The 17551-nt window shown below is 41.5% G+C and overlaps 2 protein-coding genes across 3 annotated transcripts in view; one reads left to right on the top strand and one right to left on the bottom strand.

Moving 5' to 3' along the window:
• The window catches only part of spire1a (spire-type actin nucleation factor 1a), a 34860-nt gene extending 31439 nt beyond the window's left edge, over window positions 1-3421 (top strand). For both annotated transcript variants that reach the window (XM_083926121.1, XM_083926120.1), the window contains 5 exons: window positions 137-274; window positions 377-447; window positions 1102-1129; window positions 1231-1394; window positions 1498-3421. In XM_083926121.1, coding sequence (XP_083782247.1) covers window positions 137-274; window positions 377-447; window positions 1102-1129; window positions 1231-1394; window positions 1498-1768 — 672 coding nt within the window. In that variant the 3' untranslated portion in view covers window positions 1769-3421. The remainder of the gene's footprint in view (window positions 1-136; window positions 275-376; window positions 448-1101; window positions 1130-1230; window positions 1395-1497) is intronic.
• Window positions 3422-6634: 3213 nt separating this feature from the next.
• klhl38a (kelch-like family member 38a) lies at window positions 6635-11786 on the bottom strand. Its single transcript, XM_083925946.1, has 4 exons — window positions 11681-11786; window positions 8179-9535; window positions 7894-7999; window positions 6635-7474 (listed from the first exon to the last, which is right to left on the bottom strand). The coding sequence occupies exons 2-4, from the start codon at window positions 9532-9534 to the stop codon at window positions 7185-7187; spliced, it is 1752 nt and encodes a 583-aa protein (XP_083782072.1). The 5' UTR covers window position 9535; window positions 11681-11786; the 3' UTR covers window positions 6635-7184.
• Window positions 11787-17551: the final 5765 nt, after the last annotated feature.

The following is a 17551-nucleotide window of genomic DNA, read 5'->3' as shown; positions in this document are numbered from 1 at the left end:
CCATCTCTATGCATGCTTAGGCTTTGGTGTGCAATGGGCAGCAGATAGATCACTTCTTGCTGTTGCACTGTTTATGGGAATCTGTCTTCTAAACGGCATACAAGGCTAGTTTGCTCATGTGTGTTTTTTCCTCCAGGAGGAGTTCTGCTACCCGGTGGAGTGTCTGGCTCTGACGGTGGAGGAGGTGATGCACATCAGACAAGTTCTGGTCAAGGCAGAGCTGGAGAAGTTTCAGCAGTACAAAGAAATCTACACCGCCCTCAAGAAAGGAAAGGTAGACAGCACACGTTTTTGTCATTGGAGTGATAATTGTCTTGTCATCCCTTAAATGCGACAGATTCTATGTACCTTCCTCACCTCATGCCTTCCTCTCTAGGTTTGCTTTTCATGTCGGACCAAGAGGTTTTCTCTCTTTACCTGGTCCTACACCTGCCAGTTCTGCAAAAGGTAAATTGAATCATTATAACAAGAACTACTCAAGTTAAAGGTCCCGTATTGTAAAGTGTTAGATATCCATGTATTTTGATTATAAAGCAGGTCAAGGTATCAAAACGCTCAAGAAACCTACACAGCCTGTTTTTCAGAAGCTGTGTCTTTATACAAGCTGTCAGGACTTCTGCACAGTTGTGACTTCACAACTACAATATATTTACATATATATACACACACACTGTGTTCCCAGTGCTCTAAATATATATAGTGCTATTACAGTCATTCCCCGGCTGCAATGACTGAGTGTACAGACGAAGAGCCGGAAACACAGGCGCTAAAACAAAGCGTTTCAGACAGAGGGAGAATACTGGTATATTAAGACAGACGGTACAAGAAAAATAATGTGTTACTATTATTGTGCTACTAGCATAACACTCGCATCTCTGACCCAACTGTCTCCGGTCTAGTTGCATTGTGTGTAATGAAGAAGAATGTGTGGAAGAAGACAGACAATATCTCTGGTTGTGCTGCATCAATTTTACCCTTTTGGTTTTAAACCGTCCCATCACGAGCCTGACAGCGTTGTAGGAGTTTATCGGTGGAGTGCTATTTTTTCGAGATATTAATTCAGCAGTGTTCAACATAACAGCTAATTTTTATCTTCTCCAGGCCTGTGTGTTCCCAGTGCTCTAAAAAGGTAGGTGGCTGTCGATTTATATTTAACTCACTTTTGAACACTCATTTTAGAATTTGTTGGCACCAAGCGGTCCAAAAATATGTGCATCTTTTTTACCTCAGATGCGACTACCATCTAAGCCCTACTCCACCTTGCCCATTTATTCTTTGGGCCCCAGTGCTGTGGCTAAAGAAGAGGCAAGGGGAGCGTCTGCCTCCGCTGAGCCAGAAAAGAACCCATTTGGGTCCGGACACAGTCGACACAGCCTACGCAGAAGTGTCTACAAGTATGTTACTGTACAACTCCTATTTCTTTGTCTCTACTGGGGAAATATGGTGGAAATATCCGGCTTTTGTCAGATTAGTTCATTATTTCTGTTCCGTCCTCAGATTGTCTAAGCAGAGCAGCAGCAGTAGCAGTAAAGACGGGCGGTCGCTGGAGGAGCCAGAGCTGCCAAAGGAGCTCACGCAGGACTGGGTCACCATGGAGATCTGCATAGACTGTAAAAAGTTCATCATTGAAATCATCTCTTCCAGCAAGCGTAGCCTGTGCGTGGCCACCAAACGTGCCCGCCTCAATCGCAAAACCCAATCCTTCTACATGTCGTCGTCGAACTCGGTCAACTTCAGGCCCTCTGAGCGCACCATCAATGAGGTGTAACAAGCGGGGACCGCCCTGCGCACTTTCCTTCACGCCTCTCCCAGAGCTTAGCCGTTCAATGTTAGAATGAAGCCAGTCCATCTCACCCCAACCCAAAGTTAGTAAAGGTTCTTATACCTTTCCCCCCCGTCTCAGGAAAAGTTGGCATGCTATGATTGGTCATGACCGATCAGGACTGTACTGTAGCTGCAAGATAACAAAGGAGAGCCATGTTTCTGTATAAGTCAATGATAATTTAGGACACGTGGGTAAATTAAGCTGCTGTTGTCGCCGTTGTGAACCAGGTAAGAGAATGTATATTTGACATAATGGCAGGAGACGATACAGAAAGCAAAAAGCTGCAGTGATAACGTGTAAATAGTACAAAGGCCCGTCCCTAATCTTAGCTATGAGTACGTTTTTCCAGTTCCTGTTTACTTCTCGCGCTCAGGATGAACAACAGATTGTCCTTTGACAGAAATGCACTGTAGATCCTCCTGTCAGATCTGTTGGGGTAGACCTCCCCTGCTCTCTCTTTCGCTCTGATATTCTTCCAGCAACAATTTATGCCAAATGTTACATCGTACATTTTTTTTCTTAGCCAGTTGAAATGTATATTTACCATTCTCTTGTGAAACACATCAAAAGGGGAGAATAGTCAGATTATTTTTCTGGGTGGGTTTTTAGCTATTAGTTTTAATGTATATTCAAGTTTGTGCCTGGTGCCAAAATGTAATTTCTTTCTTTGAATGCCTTTTTGTAGTTCTGGACCTATTGTACATATGTGTGATAAACTCAACGGGGGACATTTTTAGGGTAATCCAACATTTGTTTTAGTTGCCCTCTCCATGTTCCGAGCTAGGCAACAGAAGCACAGAAATGTAGGGTTATAAATGTGTAAATGCTGTAGATCTTAATTGTTCCAAATTGAAATGTATTATAAAACTAAGTAGAAGTATAATTTGTATCATGTTTTAAGATTTCTGCCTCTGGAGTTTCTTTATTTGAAGTTATTCTCTGAAACCTTTATCATTAGTGTTATTATGTTTGCATCAATGTCATATTAGGATTTTATTTTTATTGTATAGTTTAAAAACTCCTCAGTGTTAAAATACTCCTAATTTGCAAATCGCACTTTTATCGGATCAATTTATTGTTTATGTTGGGTTTTTGTCTTAATAATAATTATTAAAATCTTATGTTTTTCATCTCTTGGGGGTCCATAGTGCCATTTCCCATAGTTCCTCATGAGTGAAAATGTGTGTGTGAATGGCTACAGGTTGTTTGAGAACAATGGCTAAAATAAAACAACATTTAATTGAATGTAGGCAATTGTCCAACTGTCAATGAATATGCTTTAAACCTTTCAAAATACTTTTTACACAAACACACACACACACACACACACACACACACACACACACACACACACACACACACACACACACACACACACACACACACACACACACACTCACTCATATAGTGTTTTTTTTGACAGTTTTGGACAAACGAACACAAAGTCCAACCCGCCTGTTCAATAACGATGTTCCAGTGAAACCGTGCATCTGACCAGTTTTATTTTAGACCTCTGTAAAGAATGTATGCATGCTGAACTGTGCTGATCTTTTTGTTTCTATCAAAGAAATTATAATAAAATTATCAAGATTCTTATTTCGACTCAATTATGCATGATTTGATGTCCCGTGGCGTTAAATGAATCTTCCAGAATGTGCAGCATTACAGAGCGCAGAAGTCATTTCAGACAGCAGAGGGTGATAGAGTTACAATGAAAGGAAATCTTTCTGTTGCACTCAGACTGTATGGCTGCACTTCACATCACCCTGTGGTCCAGGGGACATCTGGTGGTGGAAGATGTGTATTGCAGGCATTTGAAGTTGTTGCCATATTCAGAATTGCCATGTGATTAATGCTGATTAAATGTTGTCATACAAACACTGTCTTTGCAAATGACCTGCTGCAGTAGTTAGCGTTTTAGAAATGGATGAGTAAAGTGCATTTAACTTTCACACTGCCTACCACTGAGACCTTTTCTCGCAAGTAGTACTACTGTAACTTCATCAAATTAATTACTTTCTTTTACATGATTTATTTTGTTAATGTTGAGTCTGTTTAATCAAAAAAATCATTTTTTCTTCTAGCATTTCAGCTGTCAGAATTAAGTCCATTTTTTAAAAGCACTGAAAGTTTTAAGTGTATATATTGCAGGCACTTTTACTGCAACATTGAAACAAAACCTTTAGTTGTAGCTTGAAAAAAATAACCAGTTGACGAAAGAAATCTTAGTCAACAAAGACCAAAACGAATGACTTATCAACAAAGAAGGGGCAGCCCTACAAAGTAGTTCAGATAATGTTTCAGACCTGCTGGTTTATTGAGATTTAACTAAAAAAAGAAAGTGAATGTACATACAGTATTTCATTGCCTATAGGGGCTTTAAAAAAACAAATCACAAGGTGTTATGTACATTTACACTTCTATAATCTGTTATGTGAAAGAACAGCACAACAATGTATTAAAACCTATCTGCAGATTAAGATACGGGTTTTAGATTCATTAGAAAGCAATCTATCGACTATTATTTAAGAAAACCTTTTAGAGTCCCTGTAGGTTAAAGTTTATTTTGGTGGGTATTGAAGGCAACATGCATGCTGCTCCTATTAAAATTGCTGTATGTGTACTGTACACACACACACACACACACACACACACACACACACACACACACACACACACACACACACACACACACACACACACAATTGGTTTAGCAATGAAATGCTCTCCCTTGATGGGTTAGTAACAGACACTGAAAATAACCTGCTAGGCCACAGCCTCTCTGAAGGGTGACCCTCACACTGGTTTCTATGGAAAGACAGCAAACAAACACAGAGTCAATAAACAGTGTGATTAGGCTGTGTATTTAGCAGCAGCTCAACCAAAAGTTTACAGGGTGTCGTTCTGAAATGCTGCTCTGACTAACTGCTTCGAGCACATGACATCGGACTCATCTGATGGCGAGTTACTCATAACGATCACAGTCTGTTGATTTAAACTTTAAGGTGTCAGGTTCAATGTTTAAATGTGCTGCTGGCTGTTATGTGCTCATTCTGCACAGTCGTGTGTGTGAGTGTCTAGATAATGGTTGGGTTGGTTCGGCATCAAGTATTGAATACACACACACACACACACACACACACACACACACACACACACACACAGAGCGTTATTGTGAGGCATTCAGAGTGACCAGGCTAACAAGGAGCCATTTAACGCAATGGCAGTCTGGGCTCGCTAATGTGAAGTGGGATGAAATTCCCTTTTGGGCGCTGCCCCTGGGCAAGTTTTAATGTTTCCCCACTAATGGGCAGGGATTAAAATGTAAGAGTGAAATCCGATCCTGCATCTTTTCCCCTAAGGTCAGCTTCACCGGAGGTCTGCATACAAATAGGCCATACCGTACCATGCGAACAGTGAGCCTCTCAGGGGGTAATTAGATATTTAGCCTACATGTGGAGCTCCTCTGGCCCTTGCTCTTGACACGCTTTATGATGAGAATGTGGCCTGAAGGGTCAAGAGGTTGGCAGACCTACTGTAACATAAAGCAATGTATTCATTTCATGCCAGCTAAACTGTTTTAACTGTCGATCATAATCCACACAAAATCACACCTCACACTTAAATATAAAGCAGTGTATTTGTTGAAGTAGTTCATAATGATGTATGGACAACAAATGTGTCACCTGCTAGCGAACATGTTTCTGTGTCTGTGTCAACAATGTTCCTTTGAGTATGAAAGTAACACGACTCAGCCGGCCCGCAGACAGACAGAGAGACAGAGAACCACTTAGAGGAACCAAAGACTGTTAAGTAAAACTTACATTTATACGGCCGTCCCAAACAGATTCTTTTATTTGTTCCTTTGTGCAGAGAAATTCCAAGCAATAAATTAGAATTGGCTTTGCGTTCACCTTGTGTATATATACATAAATAACAGTGTTACTTTATAAACCAAATCACAAGCAGGGAAATCAATATCCAAAATATAAGCATACTGTAGTAGGAAATAAAACATTTGAAAGAAAGAAAGTCAATTGTGCAATTAACAGCAACACAGTGAAACAATCTTAGATAGACTCACTATGGGGATGCACGATCCAATTGGGTGATAATAGGGTTGCCATAGCAACTGTGAATGTATGCTCCATAAGGGTCAGGGTGGTTACAGGACCATGACAGGAGTAACAGCAGTGGCCTGTAGAGAGGCTCCACAGTCACATTGTCCTACGTCTTCCTCTGACACATTACAGCCTTTGCTCACAGAGAAATAGAAGATTGATTTCAGATCAGTGGGCATGTTTGTGAGAAACCACCTGCAGGTTATATGTGTACATGAGTCTCTTGTACAGGCTGCAAACAATGAAAATCTCCCCCACACTATTTCCAGTCCTAGTTGTCCTTATCAGGTCATCGCTTCCCCATGATGCTCTTTCCTCGAAGGCAGCACTGTCACATGTCCTCACGTCAACACAGCTGACTGCAAAACCATTCTCTTTATCCAACAACTGTACATGGTAAAATTAAATGTAAACCGCTACTGAATTAAACAATCCTTTGTGTTCACAGTGCGTCAACTAATCCAAAATATACTTCATATTACATTGCACTATAATGCAAGCAAAAAGAAAAATCATGATACAACACAGAACATGCTGTGTTGGAGGTTTCCAGAACAATTCTTAAAGTCATGAATCAAGCCAGCTAAACTGGAATAAAGTTGGCCCAGATCATTTTGTTTAAGTAAAATTGTGCTTCTCATTGACATTTCAGCAAACATGATAAAGTACTGTACTTTGCACGGGCGGTTTTTCATGTTCTGCCACATCTGCTCTCATCAGCAAGTGCTCACTGATAGAAGCATGTGGGTCAAGGAGGAATGTATTTTCTATAAAGTGCAAGTCATATTAGCTGTCTGATCTGTTATTTTCATTCCCTATGTATTTGATTTTGTTACAGGGAAGTCAGCGACAGCTGCCAGGCATTGATATGTGTGTAGAACTGTCTGGGAAATTAAAGCATTTACACTTCTGGTTACCATCAAACGAGCACAGCCATCTGCGTAAAGAGCTTTTTGGATTACGTATGTGTCTGAACAGCTGCTTCTTATGTAAGTAAGTCTGCCTCGTCTTGTCATCTCGTGGGTTCTCAATTCAATTTCACCCCAAGTGCCTTAGGAACGACACCTCTGCTCGTCAGCTGAGCTCCCCTTTGATTCAGATGAGAGTTTGCCTGGCCTAACGTGCTGCTAAGTTGCGGCAGAGACTGAGCTTCGTGAAGGAATGCAGTCCCTTTATAACGTTTTCCCATAGATGCATGTAGTAAAGGATTCGCCCCATGTGGCTGTTTGAATGGTGGGTCATGGTGGGTTAGGTCTGTTGGAAACACAGACAAGGGGCAAGGAGCCATGGTCAAAAAGCTTGTATGGCAAAGAACCTTTCGAGGTCCAAACGTCCGTCTTGGGGTCGTAACACTCGAAGCAGTCCGAGTCCTCGATGACATCATGGCCATTGAGGATGCGTCCACCAGTGACATAGAGCTTGTTGTTGATCACTGTAGCGCTGTGATGCATCCGCCGCTCCTTAAGGTTCTCACACTTGACAAATTTGTTGGCTTTGGTGTCGTAGGCGATCATTCGCCTCGTGTATCCTGGAAATGAGATTTTTTCTTTTTTTTATTGAGCACACTTTCAAGAATAAGCCTATATTTTTTCTTACAATCAACAAATCCAATGAAAAGACCAAATAAAGGACAACAACTATTTTATGTTTACATGCGGTAGCTCTGCTAAAAACACATCACTGAGCCACACTGTTGCACTGGCATACATGTTTTTTCATTACAGTGAACGTTGGTTTAATGGTTTATTTTGAGTCGGTCCCACAAACAGTAAACTGTCCCGCTGCAGGTATTGTGTATTCATGTGCAGCAGAAAATAGCTCTACGAAATAAGAATAAATTGACTCCTGTTTTGTGGAAAAGATAAAACTTTTTTATACGATACAATAAGACCTTATTGTCAGTTTACATTGTATGTTATAGCTGGGGCAACCGTTCATTGAGCTCACCTCCTATGATGTAGATCTTGTCTTCAATAACAGCAGCAGGAGCACAAACGTTTTTCACCGTCCTTGTTTCCAGCCTGGACCACAAGTTGCGAGAGATGTGATACACCTGTTGAAACACCGCAAACATCAACAGATAGTCAACCTGTTTACTGTGGCTTCAAAGACTGTAGTTTGCGTCCTTGGGGTTTCTGAAGACCTCTTCCTTTTTTTTTTTAATAATTAATGAATAATATTTAACGCAGGCATTGGATTTCAATGTTGCTAAAATGAGAAGTCTGACTCTACCTGAATCAGCCTCACTGGATTCTGCATGGCGTCCTCCCCTCCAAAGACATAGATCCTCTGATCACTGGCTGCAACAGCTGGATGCAGCACTGCTGTGGGCATCGGAGCCATGGCCTCCCATTGATTAAACATACTGTTATACCTCTCTACAGACTGAGAGATCTTCTTGTCCACCCCAATGCCTCCTAAGACAAAGATAAAGTGCAGATAGGACACGCTTTGGTGGGCATATCGTGGCTCCAACATGGGCTCAGCAGTACGCCACTGGTTGGTCTTCAGGGAGAGTGTGTAAACTGTGGCACTGACTGAGCTGTCGCCTGATGTCATGCAGAGGCTGAGTCCGCCAAGCACATAGAGGATGCTATGAATACATACATATGCAGCTTTGTAGAGGCGCAGAGGGAGCTTGGCCAACCACTGCCAACGGTGAGTTCTTTCATCGTATAGTAAGGCTTCTCGTGAGGTCTGTTCATTGTTTTTGCGTCCTCCGACCACCACCAGTGTTTCTCTGCAGGTGTAACGTCGGGGTGCGGTCCAAAGGGGCTTCAGCTCTCGGGTGCACTTGGTGCTGACTGTAAGCATAAGGCGGCGCACTGACTCGATTATCTCAGTGCAGAGGGTGGAGGACTGCACAAGTGGGTCGTTGGCAATGAACTGGAAGAGGTAAGTTGGATGGATGTAGCGAAGACGGACTTTCTTGAAGAGATCGTGGATCGCACCGCGTCTTGAGAACGGGTCATGGTGGATCCACGCCAGAAGGGTCTCAAACACTTGCTCCTCCTCGGCACAAAGTCGGTCGTCTTCGAGGTAACACATGAGCTCAGGAAGAGACAGCTCACAGAAATCCTCTGTAGCAGCGACATCAGAGAAACATCTCACAGCCATCTCCTTGGCCCTCTCCTTTAAACTCTCGCAGTGAAGGATCTCAGAGAGTCGTATCATACTCAGACAGTTTTCTGGACTCAGCTGCTTCTGGAGGAACATGGAACAGGCCTCAAAGAGACCTCCGTAATGAAGCATGGAGGCAGCCTGCATGAGCGGGAGCACAATCTCCATGGTGATAGTGATGCAGCCTGTGTAGACATAGTCCACGATGCCACTGAGGACATTCGAAGAGATTCCCTTCAGATTCACTCGGGCCTGACTGCTCTCCAGAAAGTTGCTGCAGAACATGGCACGGAAGTACGGGCTGCTGGACACCAGGACACTCCTGTGGCAGGGGATCTCCTGGTGATCCGTGCAGAGCAGGACGTCTGTCAGCATACGCTCCTGACGGAGGATGTTGAGCTGGGCGAGAAGGTGGGAGGGAAGTTCTGAGTCTTTGAAAGAGAAAACATCTTGTGGTCTACATGCCATTCTGTTGAGAGGAAAAAGAGAGACACCATGATAGCCTTGTTTTTCTATTGTTCTTTGGCAAGTAACGGTAAAACAAAAATGGGTTACAAAGGTACAAAAACAAAAATGTAAAAACAACACATTATGGTTTTTACAGAGGGTTTTCTGCTGGAATCCTTCTTGGCTGGACAGATGCTAGATCACACCTACTTTACGAGAACACTGGCATAACGCGCAGGTGTCAACACAGTTATTTGAACATATAAGTTATAACCTCTTAAGTAGGGATATGTAACCCTAACCCTGACTTTTTAACTTAACCCTTCATAGCTAACGTTAGCAAGCTGCAAGTGTTGACGTTTGCGTATGGTTATGGAAGAAGTCGGTCAACAAAGATTAGAGCAGGCAAGGTTGGCTTTTCTCCCTGGTTTTATTTAAAGTATTTTCTGCAGGAAAGGACTTCCCTCTATGAGCAAAGGCTGGGGGAGAGACAGACCCAGAGCTAAGGGCAGTTTGCTTTAAATACAGAACATGAAAACACAATTCAGCATCAGCTGGATGACATACAAGGTAAGGCAGCACGTTAGGCACATTAGTCAACCTCATCACAGGATAGGACAACAAAGGTTTCAGACAGTGTTGTGTGTATATGACAAGATACTGTATACTAATCTTTCTTATGCAGATAGGTTCCACGTCTCTGTGTGTTTCTAGAGCTGAACATGCTGCACGTTCCAGATGAAGAACTTCTGCTTCACAAGGAGAGAAATAATGTGTTTGTCCTTTGTTTTAAAGCCCGAAACATGTCAATTGTAATTTCTATCACAGTCTTGAGTCTCACTGCGAGGTTGCTAGGAAGTCACCATGCATTTCCTCAAATTTCTAACTATTCAAAAATATTGCTGCTGCTACAAAAACACTTGAATCTGTCCACCAAATGACTAATATACCAAAATGCTACTTTGCTTGTGAAACTGCAGTTGCACATGGCTGTTTTTGCTCCATCTTAAACTTCCATGGCAGAAGCTGTTGTTTCATCCATACAGGATTAACAATGTATTATGCATTATGCTTTCAAGGAATGTGTAATCACAGTCATTTTGACATTTCTCAGACTACCCATGATTCCTCTGTCTGACAGCAAACCCTTTAATTTATCAGCCAACTCTCAAACTCTTAAAAATCCTGCTGAGCAGCCGTCCTCATCCTTAATGTGACATTACTGACTCACAGATTTCTATTTTTAAATAGAAATAGTAGCATTAGCCCACATCCCGCTTATCAAGCGGCCCATGTCCACTAACATTAACAGAACTGTGTCTACAGAGCATCTGTTTGTAACTCCACCCCACCTGAATTTATTCTCTGGACCTCTCTTTCTCCCTCATAATCAATGTTTTTTCTACATTTGTGTTTTTTCTCCTCTATGATGTTCCTCGCTCATTGTCCCAGAGGGTTTTGGTTGATCCTGCTGTTTAAATAGCTGGAATGTCATTGGGCTATTAGCAACACTAAGTCTTCTAAACACCCCCAGCGACAGCTACTGATTCACTCCCATTTAACGGGAAGCAGCCAGTCGGATATATTTGGAGCTCTGATCATTATTGCATGTTGCGAAATGACTGTAAGTGACATTCTTAAAACAAGACTGCCGGTAAGACCAAGCGTCCCCTATGAATTGTATCAGAAATCAAAGCTTGAGTCACACTCATGTCTTAATTATGTACTGTATAGTATATATTCAATCACTTACTTTCTAATCAGTCATCAATATTGTTTCTGCACATTCATCATGTAACTAATGTGGCTAAGTGTGCTCTTTTGTGACAGATTATTCATATGTATATTTATATATATATATTTCTTTTAACTCCTAATACTGTAACCAAACACTAAATTCGATTTCTAAATGTGTTGTCGACACCAAAATATTCCAGTAATAATGATTTAACTAATTGTAAATGTGGCTCAGCTGGATTATATTAGCAGTTTCTGATCACCCTTGAACCTGAAAGAGAACACTCATGATCAAAATGAATTAATACACAAAAGCGCTGACGCATTTGAATATCATATTTGTGTCAAACTGATGAATTTGAGAGAAACGTGCTGCTGATGACCCTGTTGCCAGTTCATCAGCAGCATCTGTGACTGAGTGAATCCTTACCTCCTGCCCTCAGAAAATCAATGATATCCAAAATGTCTGGTCAGTCTGGTCTGACAAAGTATCACTCCCAATAAAAAGAGGACCAAAACATTATGCAGTGATAAAGTAGGTAGTGTAGTCAGGGAGAGAAAAGGAGCATGACACAGAGAAACGGCAAGGCTTTCCAGTTAGGCGCAGTGGAGCTCGCCATGAGGCCACTGTGTACATTCCTGCAGCTAAGAATAGTATCCCGGGCCTCTCATGTGACACGGAGCTGTTTGGTACCCAGTTGCCAGCTTAACTGCTCTGACAGTGTCCAGTGGAGCGAGTGTTTACAATAGCCAGGGGAGGGAGAATCATCACAGGGTCCTGACTCAGCCATCGAGCCCACACAAGCTGGTGTTTAATCAAAGTGTCCCAGAGGTGATAGCCCTTGTCCATCTTCCTGTGGTGTTTAAGTCCTCCCCTCCTCCTCCCTCATGTGTGTAACCCAGGATGAAGGTAAATATAGAGCAGCGCTGATGGGCTGGCTTGATCAGGAGAAACAGCTGTAAGAACTTACTTTTTAACAGTCTGGGAGTCCTGTTGTGAATTTGAACTAGATTAATGTTACGTGGCTAGGTTTAGGCAGCAAAACTAGGGGATTCCATTTAGGAAAAGATTGTAGTTTGGGTTAAAACACTAAAGAACATTCACTTAAAAATCCTCAATGACTTTTAGTTTCACATGGGATGCAAACTCGGGTCTCCCGGAATCAAGTCCTGCGTGTGCTTGGGTGTGTCTGACCCATCTATCACGGCAACCTTCCTCCTAACGTGGAATTTCGGGGCTTTTAACACTCCCTACTATCATACCATGTCATCTTACAGGGCCGCTGTCAAGCAGTTGGGAGTCACAGTGGATGATGGGTAATCCAGCTCACTGATGGCAGAGGCCGTCGTGCAAGGTGCCATCTGCTTATGGAATCTAATCCTTCATACATTCACACAATGGCACAGCCTTCAGGAGCAATTTAGGGTTCGGCGATTGCCCAAATGCAGACGGACTGGAGGAGCTGGGGATCACACAGCCTATCTCGTAATTAGTTGACAACCTCTGCTACTTCCAGAACCACAGTATCTTTAAAGTGTCTTTTTTGGCACTTAATACATCAAATAAGCCATCAAGACAGTTTTTTCGTGTAAAATCTGTTAACGGAGAAATCAGGGAGAGTCGCTAACAGCCGGTTAGCCTGTTAATCCTCCCTGCAAGAGGGAGGTGTTGCTCCTGTTGTGTGTCTCTCTATATGATTTTGCAGGTGGTGATTGGACAGGAGGGCGGCACGGTGTTGTGGTGGTTAGCACGGTCGCCTCACAGCAAGAGGGTTGCTGGTTTGAATCCAGGCTGGCTCCCTTCTGTGGGGAGTTTGCATGTCCTCCCTGTGTCCGCGCGGGTTTGCTCCGGCTTCCTCCCACGGTCCAAAGACGTGCACATGTTAGGTTAATTGATGACTCTAAATTGCTTGTAGGTGTGAATGTGAATCTTTTTATTTTAGGGAGGCAGGTAAGAATCCTGTATTTCTTTTCGTTGATAGGTGAGTCACTTTCATTAACAAATTGTATTTTGTTTGTTGTTTTGGCTGTGCTCACCCTGAAGTCAAATTACCTTTTTGAGAATAAATATCTGTGTTTTGGACTGCATCTTCTGTCGCCATAGTCTACCCTGGGAGTTGGTGGAAAAAAGGAAAGGAATTTATGTTGCGCTCAGGTTCTAGGCTGGGCGTAACAAGATACCCAAATGTGTGTGTGCACAAGCACTGAAAAACTGGGTTTATCATCACATCCTCTTTGAAGATCTAGTCCTATCTGATTTGATGAGACCTGTGGTTACTAGTGAAACCGTGGTTGTCAGGGGGAATACTATGATATAAACAAGCTATGGCAGGAAATGCTTGGTTTGCATTAACAGTAACTTAATACGACTGATAAGGTGTTAGAAGAGTGAACAGTGAGGCTGATATCAAAACCATTACTAACATTAATGCTTACAATTACATGAATTGTTTCCTGTGTGCCCATTTGAATTCAGGGAGGTAATGCCAGACTCTGCCACTAACAATGAATGAAAAGTACCATATGAATAATTAGAGAATGTGAATACAGTGAAAATTAACCATAGGTAGCATCAAAAGCATGGTGTGTAAACTGTAACAAGGATTAAAACTTAAAATTCTTCTGTTCTTAAAACAAATGAAATATCTATCAGTGCTGTAAGACAACTTGTACATTGCCGTGTAAATCACTTTCTTTCAAGCTTCTAGTTTCTCTTCATTATGAAGCAGCAACATGGTTTCTTCCTCTTTGTTTCAAGATACACTAATTTCTAGAAAATTTGAAGTGGCTTTCTATTGTAAACAGATTAAAATATCTTTATTATGGAGATTTTTAACAATGTTATGTTAACAAAATTGCATTTTTGATGCAGACTTATTTTTCTAATTTTGCTTTTATTTGTCAAGCCTCAATAAACATGCTTCAAATTAAAACAACAACAAAACAGTCTGAGAAGGAAAACTGTTCCCGGATCATATCCACATTGATATGAGAAGACATAGCTTTATTTTAAGGAGCCAAAGGGGCTGGGAAACTGTGATATTAAGGAACATGCAGTATACTCTCATACCTTTCATTCATTCATTCATTCATCTTCAACCACTTATCCCGGGGTCGGGGTCGGGGTCGCGGGGGGTGCTGGAGCCGATCCCAGCTGACATCGGGCGTGAGGCGGGGCACACCCTGGACAGGACGCCAGTCTATCACAGGGCACATAGAGACGAACAGAGACAGACAACCATTCACACCTACGGGCAATTTGAGAGTCATCAATTACCCTAACACCTGCATGTCTTTGGATTGTGGGAGGAAACCGGAGAACACAGAGAAAACCCATGCAGACACGGGGAGAACATGCAAACTCCACACAGAAAGGCCCAGGCCAGGTCTCATACCTTTCAGAAAGATAAAAATGAATCTGGACAGAATCTCTTATAATAACCTTTTATTGTAAGTCACTGATGGGGAAGATTAAAGGAGACATGGAACATATTCTCCTTTGATGTCATGACCTCGTGTTTCTGCTCGTACTTTCAGGAGAGAGATATAGTTCAAGCATTTAAGCCTCCTTTTCCTCACAGTTGATATCACAAAGTTGTCATTTCTTTATCTCACAATGTGGGGCTTATCTTCAGCTCCTCTCTTACTCACACTCCTCACAGCTCCTGAGGCTGTGAGATGATTTATTGTCCTGTTAGTTTAGCGGCACATGACAAGGAACTGGAGTTACATGTAGACAGATTAAATGACAAAGCTGCGAGAAACTGAGCTGTCAGCAAGTCAGACATCATGACATGTGAGCACACGCAGCTTTGGTGGACTTTGTCACACTGTGAAATCCTACACTCTGTTAGTTACAGAGCGACAGCTTCGTGCTCAGAGGTCACGGTGTGTACTTCAGACTCCTTCAGGGGCAAAGCTCCAAAGTCGGACAAAGACAGGTTTCCTAATAAATGCAGGTTGAGGTGCAAGATGAAGTTTAGACTTTACCACTTTCACTTCATCTCACTGGCTTAAAACCGCTTTTTATTGATTCACTGATATTCCTGCTGCAGAAAATCTAATGATGCCTTTAGGGGCCATTTGTTTAAATCCATTGGCAGCGCTCTCAGAAAGTGTGCAGCTGATAATCTTCATTTTGTACTATTTTAAAAGATCAGATTTTATTGGAGGCAATATATAAGAAGGTAAATGAAAAACACATTTCTCTCTTAAATTAATGTTGTTTACACACTGATATTGTGTAACCATCATTAGTCTTCTAAAATTCTGCAGAAACATTTCTTTAAAAGGTTTATTTTGATTTACTCATATAGAACTTTTGTGACCTAGTTTATTTCCTGCTGCAGTGAATGTGAAGGGCAACTGACAGGAAGTTAACAAGGACCAAGGCTGTTGCCTAGTAATGGTATTCCATTCAAAAGGTCTATAGTTTTATTGCAAACATGGTAAGAATGCGTCACAGTTCAGGCACCATTCTCATTGTCTATTTCCAGTCGGCAGCCCCTAAGCTTTGGAACAGCCTCCCAATAAGCTCAAGGTCTTTGGGCTCTTTTAAAAAGCATAAACGCATCTGAGGCATTTAGGTAGTATTTAATGTTTTAAACTTGTGTCTTATATCTGTTCTCCTTGTATATTTTATCTGGTGTTTTATCTTTATATTTATTGTGAAGCACCGTCTGTGAACGGTGCTTGATAGAGAAACTTTGCTCGCTGGGCATTAATGCTTTTCTAAAGTGGCAGACAGACAATGCTGACACATGCTATTCCTCTGAGGCTATTCATAGACCTCCACTGTTGCCCTGAAAATTAAAAAAACACATCAATGAGGCACTTTGGCTGACATGAACATTTGCACTGTAGTTTATTTTTAATGATATCCTGCATACAGTGTCCTCCTGCTGAAAATATTCACCAGAGTGCCAAATGTGTATTAATCATGACTGAAAATAGCCCCCAACAAATACACCATTTGCTGCTGAACTACAATTAGAGTTGTTCTGATACCTGTACAGGTGTCAGAAATGCCTCAGATAATGCATAAAATGCTGGTACCAGTATCTGTGAGTATGCGAGCCTATGCACCAAAATTTAAAGTAATCTGTTTATGTTTGTTTTACATTATGACTGACTCCTGTAGATAATTTAAAGAAAGGTAATGGCAGTCATTCTCTGTATGCACATACACACACACACACACACACACACACACACACACACACACACACACACACACACACACACACACACACACACACACACACACACACACACACACACACACACACACACACACACACACACACACACACACACACACACACACACACACACACAAAAACACACACACACACACACACACACACACACACACACACACACACACACACACACACACACACACACACACACACACACACACACACACGGGGAAGGAAAAAATGGCATCAACATCTCTTAAGACAATTGCCTCCTGCTGTTTCATGAAATTCTGTAGGTTAACGTATATACTATTATATATTCATGATCTGCTTTTAGATATTTGTCTTGATTAAAAAGAGATTTGTGCTGAGATTAATAAAAACAATAGACAATAGAAGAAGAAGACCGACCACTTTTGAGGTCAAAACTTCTTACATGACATGGCAATGGCATCGATTGACAACCCCATAGTTTGTCACTTCGTTTTTTATTTGCATTTATTCATTTAAAGTTTAGTATTTAAAGTTTTATTTAGGAAAGAGAACAAAAGAGGAGAAAATATAGATAGAGGAGATAAAACAGAAAATAAAAGAGAAAAGAGGAGAAAAAAGAGGAGAGGAAAGAGAAAATAAGAGAGAAAAGAGAGGAAAGGAGAGAAAGAGGAGAAAGGAGAGAAAGAGGAGATAAAAGAGAAAAGAGGAGAGGAAAGAAAGAGAGGAAAGAGGAGAGAAAGAGAAGTAAATAGAGGAAGAGGAGAGAAAGGAAAAGAAAATAGAGAAAGAGGAGATAAAAGAGAAAAGAGGAGATAAAATAGAAAAGAAGAAAAAAGAGAGGGAAGAGGAGAAGAAAGAGAAAAGAGAGAAAGATGAGAGAAATGAAAACGAAGAGAAAAGAGAGAAAGAGGAGATACAAGCGAAAAGAAGAAAAAAGAGAGGAAAGATGAGATGAAAGAAAAAAGGAGAGAGAGAAAGAGGAGATAAAAGAGAAAAGAAGAAAAAAGAGAGGAAAGAAAAAAAGAAGAGAGAGAAAGAGGAGAGAAAAGAAAAAAAGAAGAGCGAGAAAGAGAGGAAAGAGAAAAGCAAAGATAATTTGCTACCTC

The sequence above is a fragment of the Echiichthys vipera genome (genome assembly GCF_963691815.1).
Source record: "Echiichthys vipera genome assembly, chromosome: 13".
Lineage (NCBI taxonomy): Eukaryota > Metazoa > Chordata > Actinopteri > Perciformes > Trachinidae > Echiichthys > Echiichthys vipera.
Note: the sequence above shows the minus strand (reverse complement) of the source record. Positions and strands in the feature narration are given on the sequence as shown.

What these genes read in the sequence shown, in the direction of transcription:
- klhl38a (XM_083925946.1), bottom strand. Translation starts at nt 9,534, where the DNA reads ATGGCATGTAGACCACAAGATGTTTTCTCTTTCAAAGACTCAGAACTT. An exon ending in ATCCAGTGAGGCTGATTCAG is followed by an intron (nt 8,000 to 8,178) that starts GTAGAGTCAGAC and finishes GTGTTTCAACAG; the next exon opens with GTGTATCACATCTCTCGCAA. An exon ending in CAAGATCTACATCATAGGAG is followed by an intron (nt 7,475 to 7,893) that starts GTGAGCTCAATG and finishes TCTCATTTCCAG; the next exon opens with GATACACGAGGCGAATGATC.